At 40.8% G+C, this 19,618-nt stretch overlaps 1 protein-coding gene across 7 annotated transcripts in view; it reads right to left on the bottom strand.

Annotated features, from left to right (window-relative positions):
* The window catches only part of PIK3CA (phosphatidylinositol-4,5-bisphosphate 3-kinase catalytic subunit alpha), a 46,636-nt gene extending 27,938 nt beyond the window's left edge, over positions 1-18,698 (bottom strand). For 3 of the 7 annotated variants that reach the window (XR_008749500.1, XR_008749499.1, XM_055817668.1), the window contains exons 1-2: positions 18,557-18,698; positions 540-953 (exon numbers count right to left, since the gene is read on the bottom strand). Coding sequence is in view for 5 of the 7 variants with exons in the window: in XM_055817668.1 (XP_055673643.1) it covers positions 540-891 (352 nt within the window). In the remaining 2 variants the exon portion in view is untranslated. Of the gene's footprint in view, positions 1-539; positions 954-6,331; positions 6,393-7,132; positions 7,419-18,556 lie in introns of those variants that run through there. The other 4 variants (XM_055817670.1, XM_027780381.2, XM_055817669.1 and 1 more) reach the window with 4 other exon arrangements.
* Between the last annotated feature and the right edge of the window lie 920 nt (positions 18,699-19,618).

Raw genomic sequence — 19,618 nt, forward strand, 5'->3', positions numbered from 1 at the left:
CTACTCCAGAGATGATACAGAACATTACAATTTGTCTCCCCTCTGCCTCTCCAGGCCTCAGGTGTTCAGGGGGGTGCCACTTCATGTCTGAAATTTTACTTTCTAAGCAAGACAGAGCAGTATTAAAATGTGTGCTACTGCAAACGTCATCCGAGTATAGTCCAGTATTCACAATTACGTAAACTTAAAAAGTTTTAAGTTAACTTACAAATTAAGATTGATTTAACAACATGCAAACTTGCTAATAAAAGACAAGCAAAAAAAAATCCTCTAACTCACATACAACTACAAATACGTACAAAGGAAAAATTTTACATGCAAACGAAGCAGAACAGCAAAAAATGTTTAATTCACAGTTCACGAGTATCAGCTTTACTACTAGCAGCACCTGCACCTTTGGACATTTCATGCAACAACTGACAGTTAAGAAATGCAAACTTTGACAGATACAGGAGACAAATGCAACTCAATTCTTTGTTTTGCATTTTGAAGAACAGCCCGTTAAATGGCTTAGCTATTTTAAATAAAGATAATCTCACCTATTTCTCTATTAAGTATCTTTTCTTCTCTGTTACCTACTGGTTCAATGACTTTTAGAAAAGGCTGAAATAGTCGCAGGTCACAAAGTCTCCGTGTTTCATCAAAAAATTCTTCTCTTTCTGCTTCTTGTGTAACACTTACAAAAATGTAAGAAGATTCATCTTGAAGGAGCTGATAGAGGGGATATTTTCTTGCTTCTTTAAAGAGTTCATGTTTAATAGTTAGTAAGGTGGCCTCACGGAGGCATTCTAGAGTCACTATCATTCCATTTGGGAGAAGACACTCAACAAGGATCCTCGGTGGCATCAAGTGGATGCCCCATAGTTCACCAGATGATGGTCGTGGAGGCATTTTTAAGTCTTTAGATAACTTTGTACTGGAAGTTTTTCAAGCAGTAATTCGTCTGAGTAAACCTAAGTAAAAATCAAATTTAAATATTAAAACTTTAAAATATGAACACCACAAGAAACTTCAGATAGAATTGTTCAAACACCGCTTACTGTAGATGAGTATTTATGGATAAATTTTACACTCAAAGAAAATTACAAGTTCCTTAGACTTCAGCTTTATCAAGTATGTGATATAAATGTCTACTCAAAAGTTCATAGCAGAATCACACTAGTTTGGGGGAAAAAATGTGAATACTCATATGGTCTTAAAAATAGAGGATTAATTTTTTACTTCAGTTCACAGTTTACGACTAGAACACTTAAATAGTGTGAGGATAAAAAATTCTAATAAAATTATCACTACAACAATTTTTAAGCAAATCTCAAACCCAGTTCTTCACGTTTAATTTGGAAAGCAAAACTTGTATTATTATTTGGCTGAGATATAAACCATCAACTCAGCTCAGTTCACTCAAACCACTGCTTCAGGTTTTTTTGAACTTTCTCATCCCAAACCTCTGAAGTATTCAAACCTCGCTAACATAACAGCTAAGTATTTATTAAAACTTTCTCAGATTCAGTCCTTCTCTGCCCAAAGTGATTCTATTTTTTTTTTAATCCTTGTCACCTTCTTCGCATCTCTTCCACCTTTACCATACCTTTTTTTTTTTTTCAACATAGAGCGGAAACAACTGTATTTGCACACAACATTGAAAGTTCAAACTGAGCACACATCTACAGAGTGACATAACCTTTTCTATTTCCTAGTAAGTTGCTTTTCTGACTGTCACTGGGCAGCAAGACATTCTTACAGAACTACACAGCACAGACCTAAGCTCTCATTGCAGAATAGGAAGTTACCAGAAACACCATTATACATCATGCAAATCACTAACAGTGCATTACTTACACTTAGCTCAATTTCATTAACTTCAGCATGTATATTATAAGAAAGGGCAGTATCAACAGACATCTAAACAGCAGTCTATTGTCCATCATGCCTCCACCATCAATTACGTATCCCAAAAGCACAGGGCTAGGATAACTACCAAGCTACTATTCTAAAGCCATTCTTAGTCACCTTTCAAGTCAAGAACCTCTTAAGACTGCCCCAATTAGTTTCTTTTTGTAACAGAAAGAACCAACAGCTTCACATCTCTCCTGTTTTTATCAGTTTTCTGAAAGCTTTCACTGTAGAAAAGCAATGAATACTGCTTGCCCATTGCTCAGCAAATCTAAAAAAATGTAAGTAATATGTAAAAATACATACAAAATTATAAATATTAAAAATTGCATAGCTTTTAAAAATAAAATCATTATCCTTGTTTCTGCACTTTTATGCCTTGGAACTTACTTTTTCTTCCAAGTACATTCAGTACCTGCTTTTGCCATGCTTCAGTTCTTAAAAAGCATTAGAATGAAAATGTTGTTTTCCCAAATCCACCTCTTCCTAAGCAACTCTGAGTAGCAACAGGGTTGTCTTTTTTAAATCCCTCCTTTGTAGTTGTAGCTTGTGCTTTTAAAAATATCAACAGAAGTACTAAGGTGCCACTGCAGGTTTAGAAAAATGCTTTTTCACTAATACCTCATGCATATTTACAAGGGGCTTTGCAACGGACTTTTTTTAAAAGAGAGCTTGAAAAAGCTATTTTATTTTTCTCATTGTTGTAACACTCTCAGTAAGCGGATGCTGAGATGGAAAGTTCTGAACACACACTGTATTTAAAAGAGCCAAACTTGGAAAGCTTACCAATTAAAAACCATTTCAAGTGAACCCAAATAACACCATTTAGAGTAACTTGGAGAATTCCGAATTACCAAAAACTATCCCCTGTTTATAGATAAAGAGAAATATACAGAAGGTTAAATAGCACCTTTTTGATCAGGCAAAAACATGAATAAGAGATTCCCTTCTCCATACTGCTGAATCACATGCCTATTTTTTAATTATAAGCATAGGCAGAAACACATCACTATTAAGGCACACACCAGCATAAAAACCCCCGAGAACATGCAGTCATAAGAACTTTTCTGTCCACACAATCAATGATAATATAGACGGACCACAATTAAGTATTCACAACACAGACCAAGTTTATACCAGTAGTCTTTTAAGTACCACAACCCTGTTGAGGTTCCTCTGAACTGATGGTTGTAAAAGCTCCTCTCCTCCCTGCCCAAGGCACATCTCATTCTCCATCACACCAGCAATAGTGCTCCCTGAGCCAGCTCATGACAGGGCCAGATGGATTAAGGTGGCAAGAGGACTACTCTTCCTTTCCTGGGCTAGCTTCTGCTGGTTTAGGTGCCTTATTGAGACCACCACGGAGTCAGACAAATGCCAGGGTCTACGCAGGGGAGTGAGCATGACTGCAGCAGTGCTGGGCTAGCTCAGCTTTAAGAATGGTGGTTTGTTCCACTGTAAGTTTTTCCACCCTCCTTACCAAGGATGGCTAACAAAGAAACAAAGGCAGGGCTGGGGGACATGCATACATATTAAATCCTTTTAGATAATATCTTGTCAAAATAAACCTTGGCTTTCTAAAAACTTCAAGTGTTAAATGACAACTCAGTACCATTTCTTTAAAGATTTTCAAAGAGTCCAAAAGAGACACCCCAAAATCTACACTTTTTAGAGCAACTGCACCAAAACAGCAGCTTTTGTTTTAAACTGGGATAAAGACATACTGAAATGCTGTATATAGTCATTTTGTGAGCACGTTCATTCTACTTGCACATGTAAGCACGCCTCCAGGGTTTGGATTTGGAAAGCAAAAATGTAAACAGAAACAGTTTTGAAGTATAGTTGGCAGCTTGTGTTTCTGTGTACACTTTCAAATCTGGAAGGCTGCCTGGAATAAGTAGAATCAATTATGTTCTTCGACAGTGAAAGGACTATAATTAAGAGAATTCTAGAGAAATGTTATTTAACTCCAACTAAAGGTACACACAAACACTTCAAGTGAACACTACATCATTCTTGCAATTCCTGACCTTACAAGAACACCTTGAAGTTTTATCCCTGTTGCAGATAGCTAAACTTGTGCAAAGCATCTGACTGTCCCACACTGTCAGCATACCTGTCTCGAAACTGGAGACATTGATTTAAAGGATGGACCACTCTATGGTAACGAATTGGCTGAATGGTCGCATTCGAACAGTCGCGGTCAACAGTGCCCAATGGAAATCAGTGATGAGCGGCGTTCCTCCATTGTCAGTACTGGGACTGGTGCTGTTCAACACCTTTGTCAGTGACAGAGCGGGATTGAGCACACCCTCAGCAACTTTGCCGATGACACCAAGCTGAGTGGTGTGGTCAACACACTGGAAGGAATGCCATCCAGAGGGACCTTAACAGGATTGAGAGGTGCACCCACGCAAACTTCTTGAAGTTCAAGAAGGACAAGGTCCTGCACCTGGCTTGGGGCAATCCCAAGTACAAATCCAGGCTCAGCAGAGAACGGATTGAGAGCAGCTTTGACGATGACTTTGGGGTGCTGGCCAATGACCCAGCTCAACATGACCCAGCAATGTGCATCTGCAGCCCAGAAAGCCAACCAAATCTGGGCTGCATCAAAAGAAGCGTGGCCAGCAGGTCAAGGGAGGTGATTCTCCCCCTCCACTCTGCTCTTGTGAGACCCACCTGGAGCACTGCATTCAGCTCTGGGGCCCGCAACATAACAAGGACATGGACCTGTTGGAGCGAGCCCAGAGGTGGCCACAAAGATGATCGGGGGCTGGAGCACCTCTCCTGGGAAGACAGGCTGAGAGTTGGGGTTGTTCAGCCTGGAGAAGGGAAGGCCCCAGGGACACCTTAGAGCATCAGCCTTCCAAGTCCTAAAAAGGGGGCCTACAAGAAAGCTGGAGGGGGGCTTTTTACACAGGCACATAGCAATAGGACAAGGGGCAATGGCTTTACACTGAAAAAGGGTAGATTTAGACTAGATGCAAGGAAGAAATTCACCACTGTGAGGGTGGTGAGACACAAACAGGTCCCTTCCAACCCAAACCAGTCTATGACTCTACAGCACCACAGATGGTCAGAAAGGCCAAACGTAAAGACACTCACTGATCAAATCACATTCTTTTCAACTCGTTACAGCCTTCCTGATCCTTTCAGCACATTCTCCTTCACTAACTTTGCTAAGCACCCAACCTAGAAGCTATTATTTTTGAAGGGAATTTCAAAACCTGACATACACATAGAGAAAGAGGGAAGTTAAACAACATACCTCCGAAAATACTGATTCCTACTGGCTTCCAGATACACTTATATTCACACTATCATCTATTTTCTCACAGGACAGCAATCAGCTACAGTCTCATATAGCTGACAGTCCTTTAGAGTAACTGAGACTGCAAGTTTAGAAAATTTGGTTTTGGTAAACTATGACAGTTTTATCTCACAGCACTGAATTGTGCAGAACTACAGCAGCATGGTTAACTCAATTTCATTCTATTGAATATTTTATTACAAGTTACAGCCTACAGCCATTTTTCTAATGGCTGCTTCATGGCCTACAACTGTTAATTGTGTAAAGATTTATATGAGACCATCATGAAGTTTTCTGCTACTCCTTCTGAAAAGAATTTCTTCCCCTCAAGGAAAGGAGCTCAATGAGGAAGAAATTCAGTAAGAATTGTACTGCAGGAGAGTTAATATTGGTTCCTAACATTAGTACCCAAAGCAGTACTTTCTGAGTTCATAACTTAAGCAAACTAAGCTTGGGACAAATTAACTTGAGTCAGAAACCCACATATTTTTTCCCCTAAAGACATCTCAGGCTACTGCAGCTGTTTTCACCGCACTTGTACACATAAAAGCCCTGTGCATCTATAGCTCAGCAGGACACACTGGCAGTATTTTTTCTGCTGTGTTTTTCGTACATTAACAATTTGCCAGAAGAAACTGAAACAGGAGCGTCACTGATCTAAGTTTTAGGTGTGTTGCTAAAAGGAAGCAGTGTTACCCTCCAGCACAGAGGGAATCTACATTTCAAAAAAACAAACAAACAAAAAGCAACCTTTCAAGAGCTCCTCTATCAGAAGGTGTGAACACTTCCCAGCTAAAGGAACATTCATTTTTACAGATTATCTGTTTACAGTTTAGATGAAGTGAATTGATTTTCACTGTCTGGAGATTACTCACACACACTCTACCAACTCCACATACGTATCAGGATTTGGCAATAAGATATGTACATTAAAAAACACAGTTAACTGATAAGGCTTTTTTCCCTGTTGTGTAAATTACATGTAGGCATGTTCTCCAAGGAGAGAAGCTCCATCTAACACTAACACTTATGTCTTATAAAGCAGGTGAAGACCCACTGTGCAAGTCTGTGGGCCAGTCTAGGAGGGGAAAAAAAGGAAGGTGGTTTTGTTCACTTAAGGAGACTTACTGTTATTGTGTCTGTCATCAGCATAAGCACCTACAGTTACTCTTCAGGCTCTGCAAGAAGGAAATTCCATCTGTGATGTACCAACTAACAAGGAACCTAGCCAGCACAGGAGGAAGCACGAAGGAAAAGTATACTCTGCTGTAATACTGTATTACATGTATAAAGTATGGCATCTTACGCAAAGAGGTACACATTCTAGCAACAGAGAGAACCGAATAATTTTGCATTGCTATAAACATCAGCTAGTGTTTCAAAATAAACTCAAAAGGATAGACTAAACACTCAATACAATTTCATCAGTCCACACTTGAAACAGCCAATCAATTAACTACTACATTTCAATTGAAGTCCATTAGTTTTTCCAGTCACAAGACAAATCCCATTACCTTGCTTTCATAGACAGGATGCAGCAGTCTTTTGCAATAATTTTCAGTATCTTTGGTATCAAAGAGCTGCTTATTATGATTTGTATCTAGATTTGATTTCTTTTCCAGGTAGATACTCCCTCTAGACTCTTAGCACTGTCACACAAGTTTTCTACTCATTAAATAATTCAACTGTGTTTATAGATTCTCATTTACTGCACACTCCTGTGTAATTTAAATGATTTTCTTGATTGCCTAGCAAACTGACATAAATATCAACTACAGGTATGTCCCCAAATAAGTTTTAAATTTCTGTGGAAACCTCAAAACAAAAAGGGGCAGGGATAAAAACATTCCTGGGATAAGAGTAACACTTTTCAGAATGCAAAACATCTCAAACTTCCTGAAGATCACAGGTTTTATTCTCATCTCTCACCATGAAGACGACCAGGCACAGTTGTCTGTGTAACTTTGCTGTTGTCCAAATCTGCTGTGCAGTGACGGTAAGACTGTCCCAGACTAGATATTTTCAGTACTGTCCCTTTTTTTTCTTCCTGTTTGCCAAGCTGGCTTTTTTCCAAAATCCGGGAAGACTAGTACAAAGATGTCCGTAATTGTCCTCAATGAAAACATTATTACTCACAGATTTAAACAGTAGAAATATTGCTTTCTTTAGAACAGAAAGCAGGAGACTGCAGTATTGCAGTTATGTTGTCCTATTCCTTACATCTTACTTTCATCATCGTTTCACAGAAAAGGGACAGATACACAGAATTGCTTATCTGATCACAAACAGCAGCTCCCGGGAAACATACAAAAAGAGTTTAACACTGTTGAAAACACATCTTCTTAGCATTTATTTTCCTTATGAAACAGGCAAGTATTTTCAAACACTACCAATTTATTTGTAGTTACCTACACCACCACCACCGGCAAAGAAACTACTTAGTAGCTTTGCCTTTTTTCTTGACAGAGCTAAGAAGAATTAACATCATTGGTAGCATCTGTAGAATTACGGTACAGCAGAAATACAAGATCATTCTTTCCTATGAATGTAAAATCTCACTGAAAATTAGCGAAACCAAGTTCCAGTTTAGCTAGATATGAGAACATGTGTTGATTATATTTCAACAAAGTTTTCTTTAAAAGTTACCTTACACACAGATATATATTTTTGTTTCAGAACATAATATTCTCGGATTCTAGTTGTAGTGACTTTCAGATACCATAAACCAAATTAATAGTGGGGTCATCCTGAAAAAACCCAAATAACTCACTACAAAGTATTGGCTAAGAGGTGTATATATATATATATACACACACACACGTTATTTGTTACTGGAAAAAATACAGATCAGACAGCTGAAACAAAAACATGATTAACAATTTAAAAAGACTTGCTATTGCTGGAGTCTTTTTTTCCTTCAAGAAAATCAGAAGACCTTTGTAAATTCTTACATTCAAATCTCCTTGCTTGCCCTCCCCCATGCATGCAGGCATATTGTTTATAGCTTCACTCACTATCTGGGAACCATGAAAACAGGATCACGAGAAAGAGACATTTGCAAGTTGCTGGTGACCTCTACAACTCCCACTACAATTGTGCTTTTTCCCTAGGGATCCCATGACATACCAAGAGCAGAACGTCTGTCCCAGAACATTTTATTCTAGTCAAAGACAGATTTTTTTTTTTCTCTTTTTTAAACAAAGGAAAGCCTAGAATTAAATCTTCCTTTTTAGTCTGAAATCATTCAGCAATTCCATTTCTAGCTTCACCTCAAAGGAAAAGATTTTGTTACTTACAGAAGACTACTAGTCATAAGAAACAACAAAGAATTAGAGAAGCAATGCATTTTCTCTTTAAACTTCATGCATCTGCTTACTCATTATTTCAACAGCTTGCTTGACTTGCCATGTAGCAGGATAAGAATCACTCTCCCATCTGGCTCTGTTCTGGCTGGAGCTGCTCCTCCTCAGCTAGGTGCGTACTCTGAAGCTCAGTGAGCAGCACTCAAACCCTTTCAAGCTCTTTAAATCAAACGCCTTGAAGTTCAGCCATGAGTCAGAGGAACATGCCATTCTGCACCAACAGAAATAAGGTTTTCCTCTGATAAAATGTTTTTAATACTGTTACATGGGTGATAAACATTTTTTTATGTTAAGAGCAGAAAGAGGATGAAGTAAAAGCACACCACAAACCATATTCTGCTCCTTGCTACAAATAGTAAGGGGTTCAGTGACAGCTTTTGTATGCAGAAATATTCTGCTTTTGGAAATTACTGCATGACAGTGTAAACAAAAGATTACTCTGGAATGTCATTCATGAAACTTGATTAGATAGGTAACAAATGCTAACTATACATAGAAAAAATAAAAGCTCCACCTTTAATAACGCTGTTTTCTTTCCGTGTTTTTTCCCATCCTCCCTTCTTCCTGGGATATTTGGATCCCAGACATAAACAGGATGTTTAAAAACAGGAAGCACTGGCACAGACAAGGAGCCAAAGCAGAGTAAATGCAGGTGGTCTATGCTCTGATCTAGCCTGAATCTTCACTTAATCTAAGCAGCTGTGTAGCAGAGCCTTAACTCAGATACTGGGCTTTTCCTGGTGCCCATCTCCCCCAGGCATGTCACCTTGGCTCTCTGCTGCAGCAAGATGAACCTCCAGTTGTACTGAAAAAGAGGAAAGATTTCCTCTCGCGTTGTCCATACCTAGAAAGGCTACAGCAGAATGGCAACAGAACACCAGAGGTACTGCAGTCCTCATGCTGCTACGCTTGCCTCTACCACAAGCAAGTATCAAGAGGGTTCAGTCTACAACGTTCACATGACCAGCTCCTCTGGATGGAAGGCACAGAGAGAAGTGTAAGAAAAAATTCATGGAGCATGTACCCACTACTGGTTTTTATATCAACTTTCACTCAAAAGATCCACCCTGTGCGCCCCTCCTTTAGTAAGAAGTAGCTGAGAAAGACATGAAACTCAGACCGACTTACAGCATATTGTGTACTTCCTACGTAACGTTTCTTAGGATGGAGTCTGACAAACTTTCAAATTGAGATAAAGGGTTTCCTCTGTACTAAATTACTCCGGTTCCCTGAAAGCAACTGATGCATAAAAAAATTTTGGGAGTGGCAGTGAACAGCAGTATTTTTGCAACTTTGCAGATTTTTAATATTAAGCATGGAACAATGAACTGGAAGACAGATGTTTCTGTTCTATAATCCAAACATAAATTAGCTTGCGATTTATTCTATCTTAACTGACTTCTGTAGCCCAGACAGTATTTAGAGAAGTACGGGTTTAGTCTGCACGACCTTACTGAATTCCGTTAGCAAAAGTCATCATCTTTTATTTTCTGGCATATCGAGGATGGGATGCAACTTTACTTTTGATAGAGCATTTGTAAGGAACCACATGCCTCAGCAAAAGCCATGGAAGGTTGGGGGTTTTTTTTCTTTGTTTAAGCTCCCAAACTAAAAGATCAAAACAATACATTCTCCATTGAGGTATTTAACTCCCTTTTAAAAACCATTTGTTGAGAGAAGGAAGTTTGTGGCAGAGTTAACACAAAGGCACAGCCACCATAATGAAAAGTTTTAATTCTGCAGCTAAATACTCCTGCCCTTTATACAGCTGAAATTAACAGTTCTTAACAAATAGTCTTCTACAAAGACATGTGGAATAAGATAGGCAAACAAGTCCAGTTCCTTCCAAATCTTGCCTTGCATAAGTTGCCTGCTTCTACATGAGTTATAATCACAACAGGAAAATACCATGGCTTTTCCAGAGTCAGTCAGAAATAATGAAGTACTACCCCTACTAAACTTGTTTGTGATACAGAGTCAATGGCAATTAACTAAATATTTATTTAGCAGTAAATGATAACCCTGCTCAAAGGTAAGCGTCAACAGTTTTCCATAAAATATTATCAACAGACCTTTATTTACCCCAGAAGCATACCAACTGTCCTGCCTACCCCACACAACCACCTGTGTGAGTGGCACACTATTCAGCCACAACACATTTAGCACTACTACATGCTCCCATCAGGCTTCATTCTCTTGAAGGTCACAGATCACTTAGATGCATTGCACCTAAGCACATCAGAAAACCAGATCTTCTATGTGAAGCAATACTGTCGACCAAATTCCTGATTTTGTAAGCATATTTCACTGCTTTATGTAAGTTACAACAGAAACATTTCTCTGAAGCCTTCAAGAGCATAGGTTTATTCTTGTTCTAGCTGTTGACTCTGGTTGAATGAGACTTTTCTCTGCATATACAGGCTGGATGCCAAAACAGCAATGATGACTCAAGACACTAACATATTTACGTTTCTGTTCAAGAAGTACAAACAAACATGATTCACTGTGACTATGTATGTCATTAGGTCCTGCATGCTTCAGCCTGAAGTATAAAAACAGTTACGGTAAACTGTGATAAATGGTTCTTCAGCATGTTTAATCAAATGTTTATCATTTCTGTACGTATCTGTTAGAAGCATCTGCTTTGCAAACTCAATGTTGTGCAAACACGAAAGCATGATTTCAAGTGTGGGGCTCCTGAGACATTAAGCTTGTTATTAGTGCATCTCTCTCCTATACTTCAAGCTGTTACCCAAATTATTTCTCTAACAAGGTCAGTGTACCAGGAATTTGCTTTTACAACATCTGAAATAAATGGCTAATATTTGCCTAAATAGATAACGTTTGCAATTAACATGAACTTTCCACAGAATAAAGTGACATAAGTTCGTAAGCATTTAAACAGTGAATACCAGTAACATTTCCACAATAGTTTAAAGATTTCTCAAATTCCCAGCTTGGAAAGTCACTTCCATATTCCAATTAAACACTCTGAAACTAAGGCACATGCCTACTACTACAATCAGAGCTCTGTAAGAGGGATGTTAGAAGGAAAGACCTTTATTTAAAAAAAGCCAAGAAGATACTGGCAGCAGTCAGTCACTGCTATTAAGAGAGCTTTACACATCCACACAAACATGGAAGTATTTTTAATACATGTTTCTTTGGAAACACTTTGTTAATGTTGTCTGTGTGTATATTCAAAAAGACTGAAAGCAGTTTTCAGCCTGGTGAAGTTTAACCCTGGGATAGAACAGAAGACCACAAAAGCTTAAGTGTTTTGGATTTAATTTCAACCCATAAAAACCCCAATTCGGGAAGGGTGACTATACTGCAAATCATCTTTTTTCTCCCTATTTAAATAACCTGCTGACATACAGGACAGCAAGAGATTGGAAGCTATAATAATGGGTACATGTCACGTATCGCCTTGAAGTTGCTTGTGATACTATCCTATCTGCTGATATAGAATGAAAAGTTTGGAAAAAGAGGTGAGGAAAGAAGAGATAAAGAGCTGGATTGCAAACTAATTTTACAACACATTTAAGAAGAGTTTCCAGTCAGGAATAGGCTTTGCTATCCCTCTGTTTATGTACCAACAGTGCCATTTTGTTGCTTGTTGGCTTCCATTTTCACCCTTTATCTCTTGGTGGTAGTTATGCCATCTTCCCCTACATGTCAAAATATTCCAAGCTAGAGGTATCTAAGGTCAAGAGAGCACTGCTAAGCATTGATAATGACACCAGTGCTTTATGCTCCATTTCAGAGCACGGTGAAGGCGGCAGGTTATTAGAATTTTACTGACCACAATCTTGCTAAGTAGTTAACATGAGAAAATAAAAACTTTACTTTCTCAATTAAAGTGTTACAATACACTTTAAACATTTTATCTAGTGACCACTTATGAAAAAAATTCACATAATTGGTTAGGTTTATCATCTACAGTGACAGCATTTTGATTTTACACATTACTATTTTATACCAAAACACAAACACAACTTGTTATAAATCAATCTTGGCAACAAACTGGCTAGACTGAAAGCGGCACTCACAGGCACCCTATTTGGACACATCCCCAATTATACACCACAAACAAGAATATTCAACATGTCTGGATGTTGCTTAAAAATTAGCTCTTTCACTTAGACACCAGATTTTTTCTTGGGACAAATGTTTTTCTACAGTACTGAACATCAAGACTGAAGGATAGTTCAGAGGTGACAGCATGAAATTGCAAGAAGATAAAATACAATATATTAATCCCTTTACTCCCATCAGTGGAAACTGCCCTGATAAACTGATAACTTGAACTGGTTGTTCAGCATCCACATAAGCCACATATGAAGGCAGAAGGGCAATTTTCAGTTTTATTAGCATCACTTCCACTTCTATAATCCAGGCACAACATTTGCTCATTACTCTGTTAAGAGCTGGGAACATAAATACAAAAATGAAGAGTAAGTGGTATGTTTTATAATCTAAGCAGTTTAATGACCACAACAAGCATATTTTAGAGTATTTGGAATGGAAGCTTTTACTTCCCTTTTCCCAGAGGGAGCTAGCTCTATCTAGAAACTTCTCCGTATGTTAGCACCATTAACTCTGATCTTTTAAACTATGCCTGCAGTCAAGAGTCAAGTTATTTTTCAGCCTTAATGAAAACTTAATGGCACAAGCATCAAAGTTGGATCATAACATACCTCAGTCACACAAAGTATATTTTTGAGTTTGAGAAAGAAACAATTCATCTCCACTCTGCTTCCTTGGTAAACCAGTGTTTACTCTTTGCTCATTCTTGATTTTTTTTGTGCTTGTATTCTCAAGTGTCTGGTGCTTAGTTTGGCTGCATCTTTGCAGACATCAGTCTCCTCACTCTTCTAGCAAGGCAGATGCCAAAGTCCCAAGGTAAAGAAAATTTTGTTCTATTAAATTCAGGTCACAGAACAGGCAGATATTTCTACTTATGGTTGATTAGTCTCAGATGAAATGCTGAATCTTGAATACTTCTTTTCAGTAACATTGAACATCCTCAAAATGCAAGAAATGTTTAAGAGAACTTGTTTCTTTGTTGACTGCCAGCAACTAAAAGAAGGAATTAGGTTGCAACAAGGGTGGTTTTTTTTTTGCTCACAGATTTAATGTCCTCTGCAAGGATCCACAGCTAAACAGCTGATAGGTTAAAGACACTTTTCCAAGACAAGTGCAATCTCAGCAGAAAATCCATGCTTCTGGAAGGACCATGATCCAAGTTAACAGTGAGAGTTAAAAAAGCAAGAACAGCCTTGAAACATGTTGGGCAACGACCATTCATCACCATTAACTGCCACAAGACTGACTCATTAGTATGGAAATAACAAATACAGTTAAGCCTCAATGACAGGTAAGTTTTTTGACATGTACAATCTAGGAGGCAACCTTCCAGTTTTCTTTCTTTTCTGTCTGGACTTTGAGAGAAAACACCGAAGGGATGATTCTCTACATTTCTTTGCCTGAGAAGAGGGTCATAACGTACAGCCAGTAATGTGACTCAACTGTCTCAAAGTTTCAGGGAACCCTACAATAAGCCTTCGCCAATTCAGTAAGTCTCCTGTATTCAACAAATATACTTTATGGCTCATAATCCTCAAAAGCTACTTTTACAAGCACGTTGTTAAGTCAGAAGCTGCAAGCAAAACTGCCAAAGTTTTTCTACATAAAAATCCATTAAGTTAATTAAGTAAATGTGTTAATGGGTAAACAAAAAAACACAGACAACCAAAAACAATCTCTTTGAGGTGTATCTAACCTTCTACTACTAAAAAAAAATATCAGCAGGGCATGAAATGAGATTGATGAACCTCACATTCTATGTTTAACCCAACTGTTCTTAAACTAGACTGACATAGCCATTTCCTTCTATTGCCACAAGCTATCACCATGCCAGAGGGGAGACAGCTTCACCAGCACTCCATCCTTCTTTCCCCTTCAATTTCACACAGGTAAGCTGGTTTCTTCGAATTTCATTATTACATTCGTGGAGTTCAGGTATTTGAGCACTGTACTTCAAAAACAGACTACAAACATTCCCAGTGAGTGTACTTTGCAGGCATGATTGACCAAGTGCTTTCATTGCCCACTTTACCAGCTTTAAGAAAAAAGAACTGTCTTAATAGAGAACAAGTGACTATGTCCCCTCTCCCACACATTTCTTGTGTGAAATACACAGGCTTCTTACACTCTTTCACAAAATCTGCATCCAGAATTACCTAGGAAAATACTTTTCCAGAACTGAAGTATAAATGCATGCTATGTAAATTTTATATATATATACACACACAGGCTGCAAAATCATTAAGTACTGCTTCAGCTGAAAAGACAGATCCAGAATTACATAAACTGTACTCAGTCTACTGCGTTTCCACTTGATCACACATTACCTTAGAGGATTTAAAAAAAAAAAAAGGGGGGGGGGGGGGGAAGGCTTTTTTTATGTTTAATTCCCTCTACGCCCCAGTTGGGCTTGGGTTTGTGTTGGGGTTTTTTTGTTGTTGTTGTTGTTTAGTTTGGGGTTTTTCAAGTTAATACAATAGCAGTGCTGCAGGAAAAGAGTTCATATTTCTGAATTTTATTTCTGGTTCATTTAACACTCCACTAAAGATTCAGAAATAGATGTATAGAATAAATTCAGGTGGAAGGAGCCTCTGGAGATTATATCAATCAACCCTGTACTCAAAACAGTTCATGTTTGGTGTCCAAATAAACATAAACAAATCTCTTTTCTCTCTCCACTGCTCACATTTGGATTGGGATACTACAAAGAGAAACCTGTAACAATTCTTTGCCGTGACACATTGAACTTAAAGAGCAAAAGAAAATTCCCACCCAGTTTTAGCATAAATATTTTTGTGGCCTTTTCTAGCCATAGCTACAATTTCAGACAGGCATCATCACTTGGAGCAGCTGCATGTCTGGCTTTTTAAAAGGATGAGACAAAACTCCCACAAGCATGGAATGCAATGCATAAAAAGCTGGAAAAAAAAAAAGGCAACACCTACCTTAGCTTACACTACAAGCCACAAGTCTGTTTCTTCAGTTCAAAGTACACACTCTTACTCTTTCCCTAATGCTCCTCCTCCAACTCAATCACGCATACAAGAAAAGCTCATATGGCCCATTTTTCCTCAACTGGGAGATACACTAGATCTCACACATATTTTGTTAATTACAAAACAGTAATTTAATAAGACAAAACTTTTTATAGTAGTATTTTAAGAGTAAACTGGAAGAACTAATTTTGCAGTAATATTCCTGCTCCAATTCCAAATATATCATAAAAATATTTCATCACCAGTATCAAAAGTTTTTTACAAAAATCTTAGCTCCCCCTCACCCAAGTACAACATTAAGTGTCCTATTAACAACAATCTTTGTTAACCTTCATTAATGGACTCAACTAGGCAAAGTAAACCTACATACAATACACACCTATGAGATTATTTCTCACATGAATTTGAACCAATGTATCATCATCCCAATTTCCTTTCCCCCAAAACAGGCAAGAAAAGTAATTGCAATAGTCTTCTATTCTGAAACGAAAAATATTTGCACGGTGTTCACATATCAGTATTCCTGGTACCCAGAGAATCTGCACCAGAAGTCCAGAAGACTACATCACGAATTGACTTACATACAAAGTTTTTAACAAAGCAGTTTGTGCAGAGAAAGTATCAGCCTTAGGCTTGCTGTCTAGCCATTCATAGATAATTTCTTTTTGAGTTAAAACCATGATGATCATCAAGGTTACTCAAAACTATATTGCACGTGACCAAGTAATTAAAAAGCATGCTATACATTTTCATCTGAGGAACATCCATGATCAACTCCATTCTTTATGCAGTAACACCTTTTCAAAGTGTTATTTTCTTCCAATAACTGGAAACCTCTTATGATACACTTAGTCTTGTGAGATAGCATGATGGTAAAGCACAAAACCCTTGCTTGTTTTAGAAAATCCTATTCTAAAAATTTCAGCAACTTCAGGAGTAAGTTATCCAGGAAGAGGTATCTCCCACTTCCTTCCAGAAACAGCCCGATTGTCAGCGAAACAGTTAACTAACTATTGAACTACTTTATGACTTCAAATAAAGCACAACTGCTTTGTAAACAGCTCAGCTACACCACCTTTCCCGAAGAAAACTCTAGAAAAAAATCTCAACACCCAGACCACTCAGTGTCATTATTGATGCAAGTAAACTGCAACAAGCAGCAAAACAAATCTGCCATTAATACTAAATGACACTTTGAAGCAGCCAAGCACACCTTGGCATGGATTTGTAGATTGTGCTTAGCATGCTTTGAAAAAAAAAAAAAAAACAAAAACAAACCACAAAACACTGTCTCCAGGTTGCTAAGAATGGCATCAACTTAACACCTATACAACGCAGGACATCTGCTTCAGTCAAGTTTCAACCGCAGCTCCAACATTGCCGTATTTATTGTTTTAACGAAAAAACAGGATACGTCACAGATCACACAAGGAATTGTGTGGTTTCATAAATTTCTCTGTAAACCCTATGAGCCTGGTTGATGCATGGTTTGTCTATGTGATGACATTGGCTAAAATATGCTTCCAAATGACTAACCACTCTGGAGAACTTTGCCAACGTTATTGTTTGAGAATAAAGTTATATTCTGTGAAACTTTAAGTCCACATGGGGCTTTATTTCAGAACAGCTTATCCAATCAGCTCCCCACAGCAGACAAACGATTAAATCCCACCATTCCGAGTACCGGAATATTCCTAGCAACTAACAATGTTTACACACAAGAGGTGGACTTTGATTATTACACTGCATTATAGAACTGCAGCATGGAAGCAACAAGTATAAGAACAATTCTATAAGTTGTTAGGTGGGAGAAATTATTCAAAACACGATGGGATAGTTTCTAACTTCATCCAGTATGGTGAATTTGAAAACCTGCTATAGCTCAAAATGGGGATATTTATGAGTAACTAACAGAACAGAGTCCACATTTCTTCTATTAATTACTACAAAATCCAGACTCAGAATCCAGCTGACTACTCCTTTACAGGTCTGCTGCAGAATGCTCAAAACTGCAGAATTAACTGCAGCAAAGCTTTACAGTCCATCCTGTCTGCTTTTAAACATACACTTCCTTTGTGCTTGTTCTGTATACGCACTGTTTATGAAGTAAGCTCTGTTCAATCACATTTTTGAAGTCGACAAGAAGAGTTACAGAGAAAGAAGACTGTTACAGAGAGATACCAGTAACAGCAGCAGGAGTACTAGGTCTGACACCTTAATAACTTCAAGAACACTCAAAACAGCAACAAAAGCCCCAAAGAAAAGCAAACGTGCAGTTTGCATTAGTTTGGTCAGTTTTGTTAACATTCAGTCTTTTAAGAAGTACTGAAGTACTCATAAGAAATACAGGTTTCAGATTTAATAACAAAACCAAATCTCCTAGTAGCATGAAATAAGCAAGCTGCTTTTACAGGTACCATAAATGTGACACAGCTACTGTAAATCAACTGCAGCTGGAAGAGAACACCGTATGCCACCGATCCACACACACACCCCGTCGGAAGAGGCTCTCCCAGTGTCACCAGCTGGCCCCACCGTGAAGCCTACACACTCCACCACAGGAGCGGCCGAAACACATTTAAAAACAACAGCTGTATTTCGGCGGTGGGAGAGAACCACACGCGACAGCAACAAGCTATTACGGTTTATCCCCTCCCAAGTCTCGTCCCTACGACGGGAGACCCACAAATCGGGATGCGGCAACGGAACGGCTCGGAGCATTGCTAGCCGAGGGAAGCCCGCCGCCCCCCGAGGGTCCCGCTCCCCCCTGCGGCTGCGGAAGACACGCCAGCCGCCCTACAACCTACCAAGAGCGGCGCTCCGCCGCGGGATGCCCCGGAGAGCGCTACCGCGCCTGGGGGACGCCAGGCAGCCCCAGGCCCGGCCCCGACCCCCTCCTCACTCACCTCACAGGCGCGGCCTCCCCACCGCCGAGCCGGCCCGCAGCCGCCGCCCCGACGGGCAGGGCAGGGCAGGGCAGGGCCAGGCCCGGCACCGCAGCACTCACGGCCCCCTGAGCCGCCCGGCAGCCGCCGCCGCCGCCACCACCACCACAACCCACGGCGGGTCACGGTCACCGTCCCCCACCACCACTGGCGGAAGCGGCGCCAACAGCCCCCGCGCCGCTCCCACAGAGCCGCCTCCCGCACGGGCAATAACAGGAAGGGAGCGGGGCCCTGACCCCGGATGGGGATGGCGCCGCCCGCCGGAAGTGGAACTGCGGCGCGCGCTGGGGAGGGTGAGGGGGAAGGCGGCGGAGGCGGTGGCGGGCAGTGCGCGTGCACCGCCCAGGGGGGGCCGGGGGCACGCGGCGGCGGAGGGGCGCGGCGTGACGTCACCGCGCAGTGAAGCGGCCGCCCCGCCCCGCCCGGCCCCGCTCCGGGGCGCGGCCCGCCGCCGTCTTCCGGCCGGGCGGGGCCGCTCCCCCTGGGCGCTCTGCTGCCCCCTAGCGCGGCGGCGGAGCCTGCGCCGCCCTGCCCGCTGCCGCCGGTGCCCCAGGGCGGCGAGGGGGGCCCGGGAAGTGACCCGAGCGGAAGCGAGGGTTCTGGAGGAGAATAACGGGCGCGTCCTTCCCCGGGCTGGCGCGCCTCCGTCCCGTTAATTGCTGTAAAGCCATTAACGCCGCCCTGCGCCCGCGGCCGGGCCGGCCGAGCGCTCCCAGCCCCTTCCCCGGGAAGGGGAGGAGGAAACCACCGGAGGTTTCCTGTGCGATCTCTGTAGCGCGTTGCTCGGCAGGAGCGGCCTCCCCGGCAAAGGCCCGGACTGGCCGGAGGGCGAGGGCGGGTGTCAGACGGGCACTGCCGGGCCCACGGGGCCTGGAAGGAGAGCGCTGGGCTGGCCCAGCTTGCGGGGAGCCCATGGGCCACCGCCGGTGAGGAGCGGACTGAGGGGCAACTGGCAGAACGCAGGTGGCGAGTGACCAGCAGGACACCTGGGCTCGCCAGGGGCTCCTCAGGGGGTGTTTGTCC

Source organism: Falco peregrinus, chromosome 12, assembly GCF_023634155.1.
Source record: "Falco peregrinus isolate bFalPer1 chromosome 12, bFalPer1.pri, whole genome shotgun sequence".
Taxonomy (NCBI): Eukaryota; Metazoa; Chordata; class Aves; order Falconiformes; family Falconidae; genus Falco; species Falco peregrinus.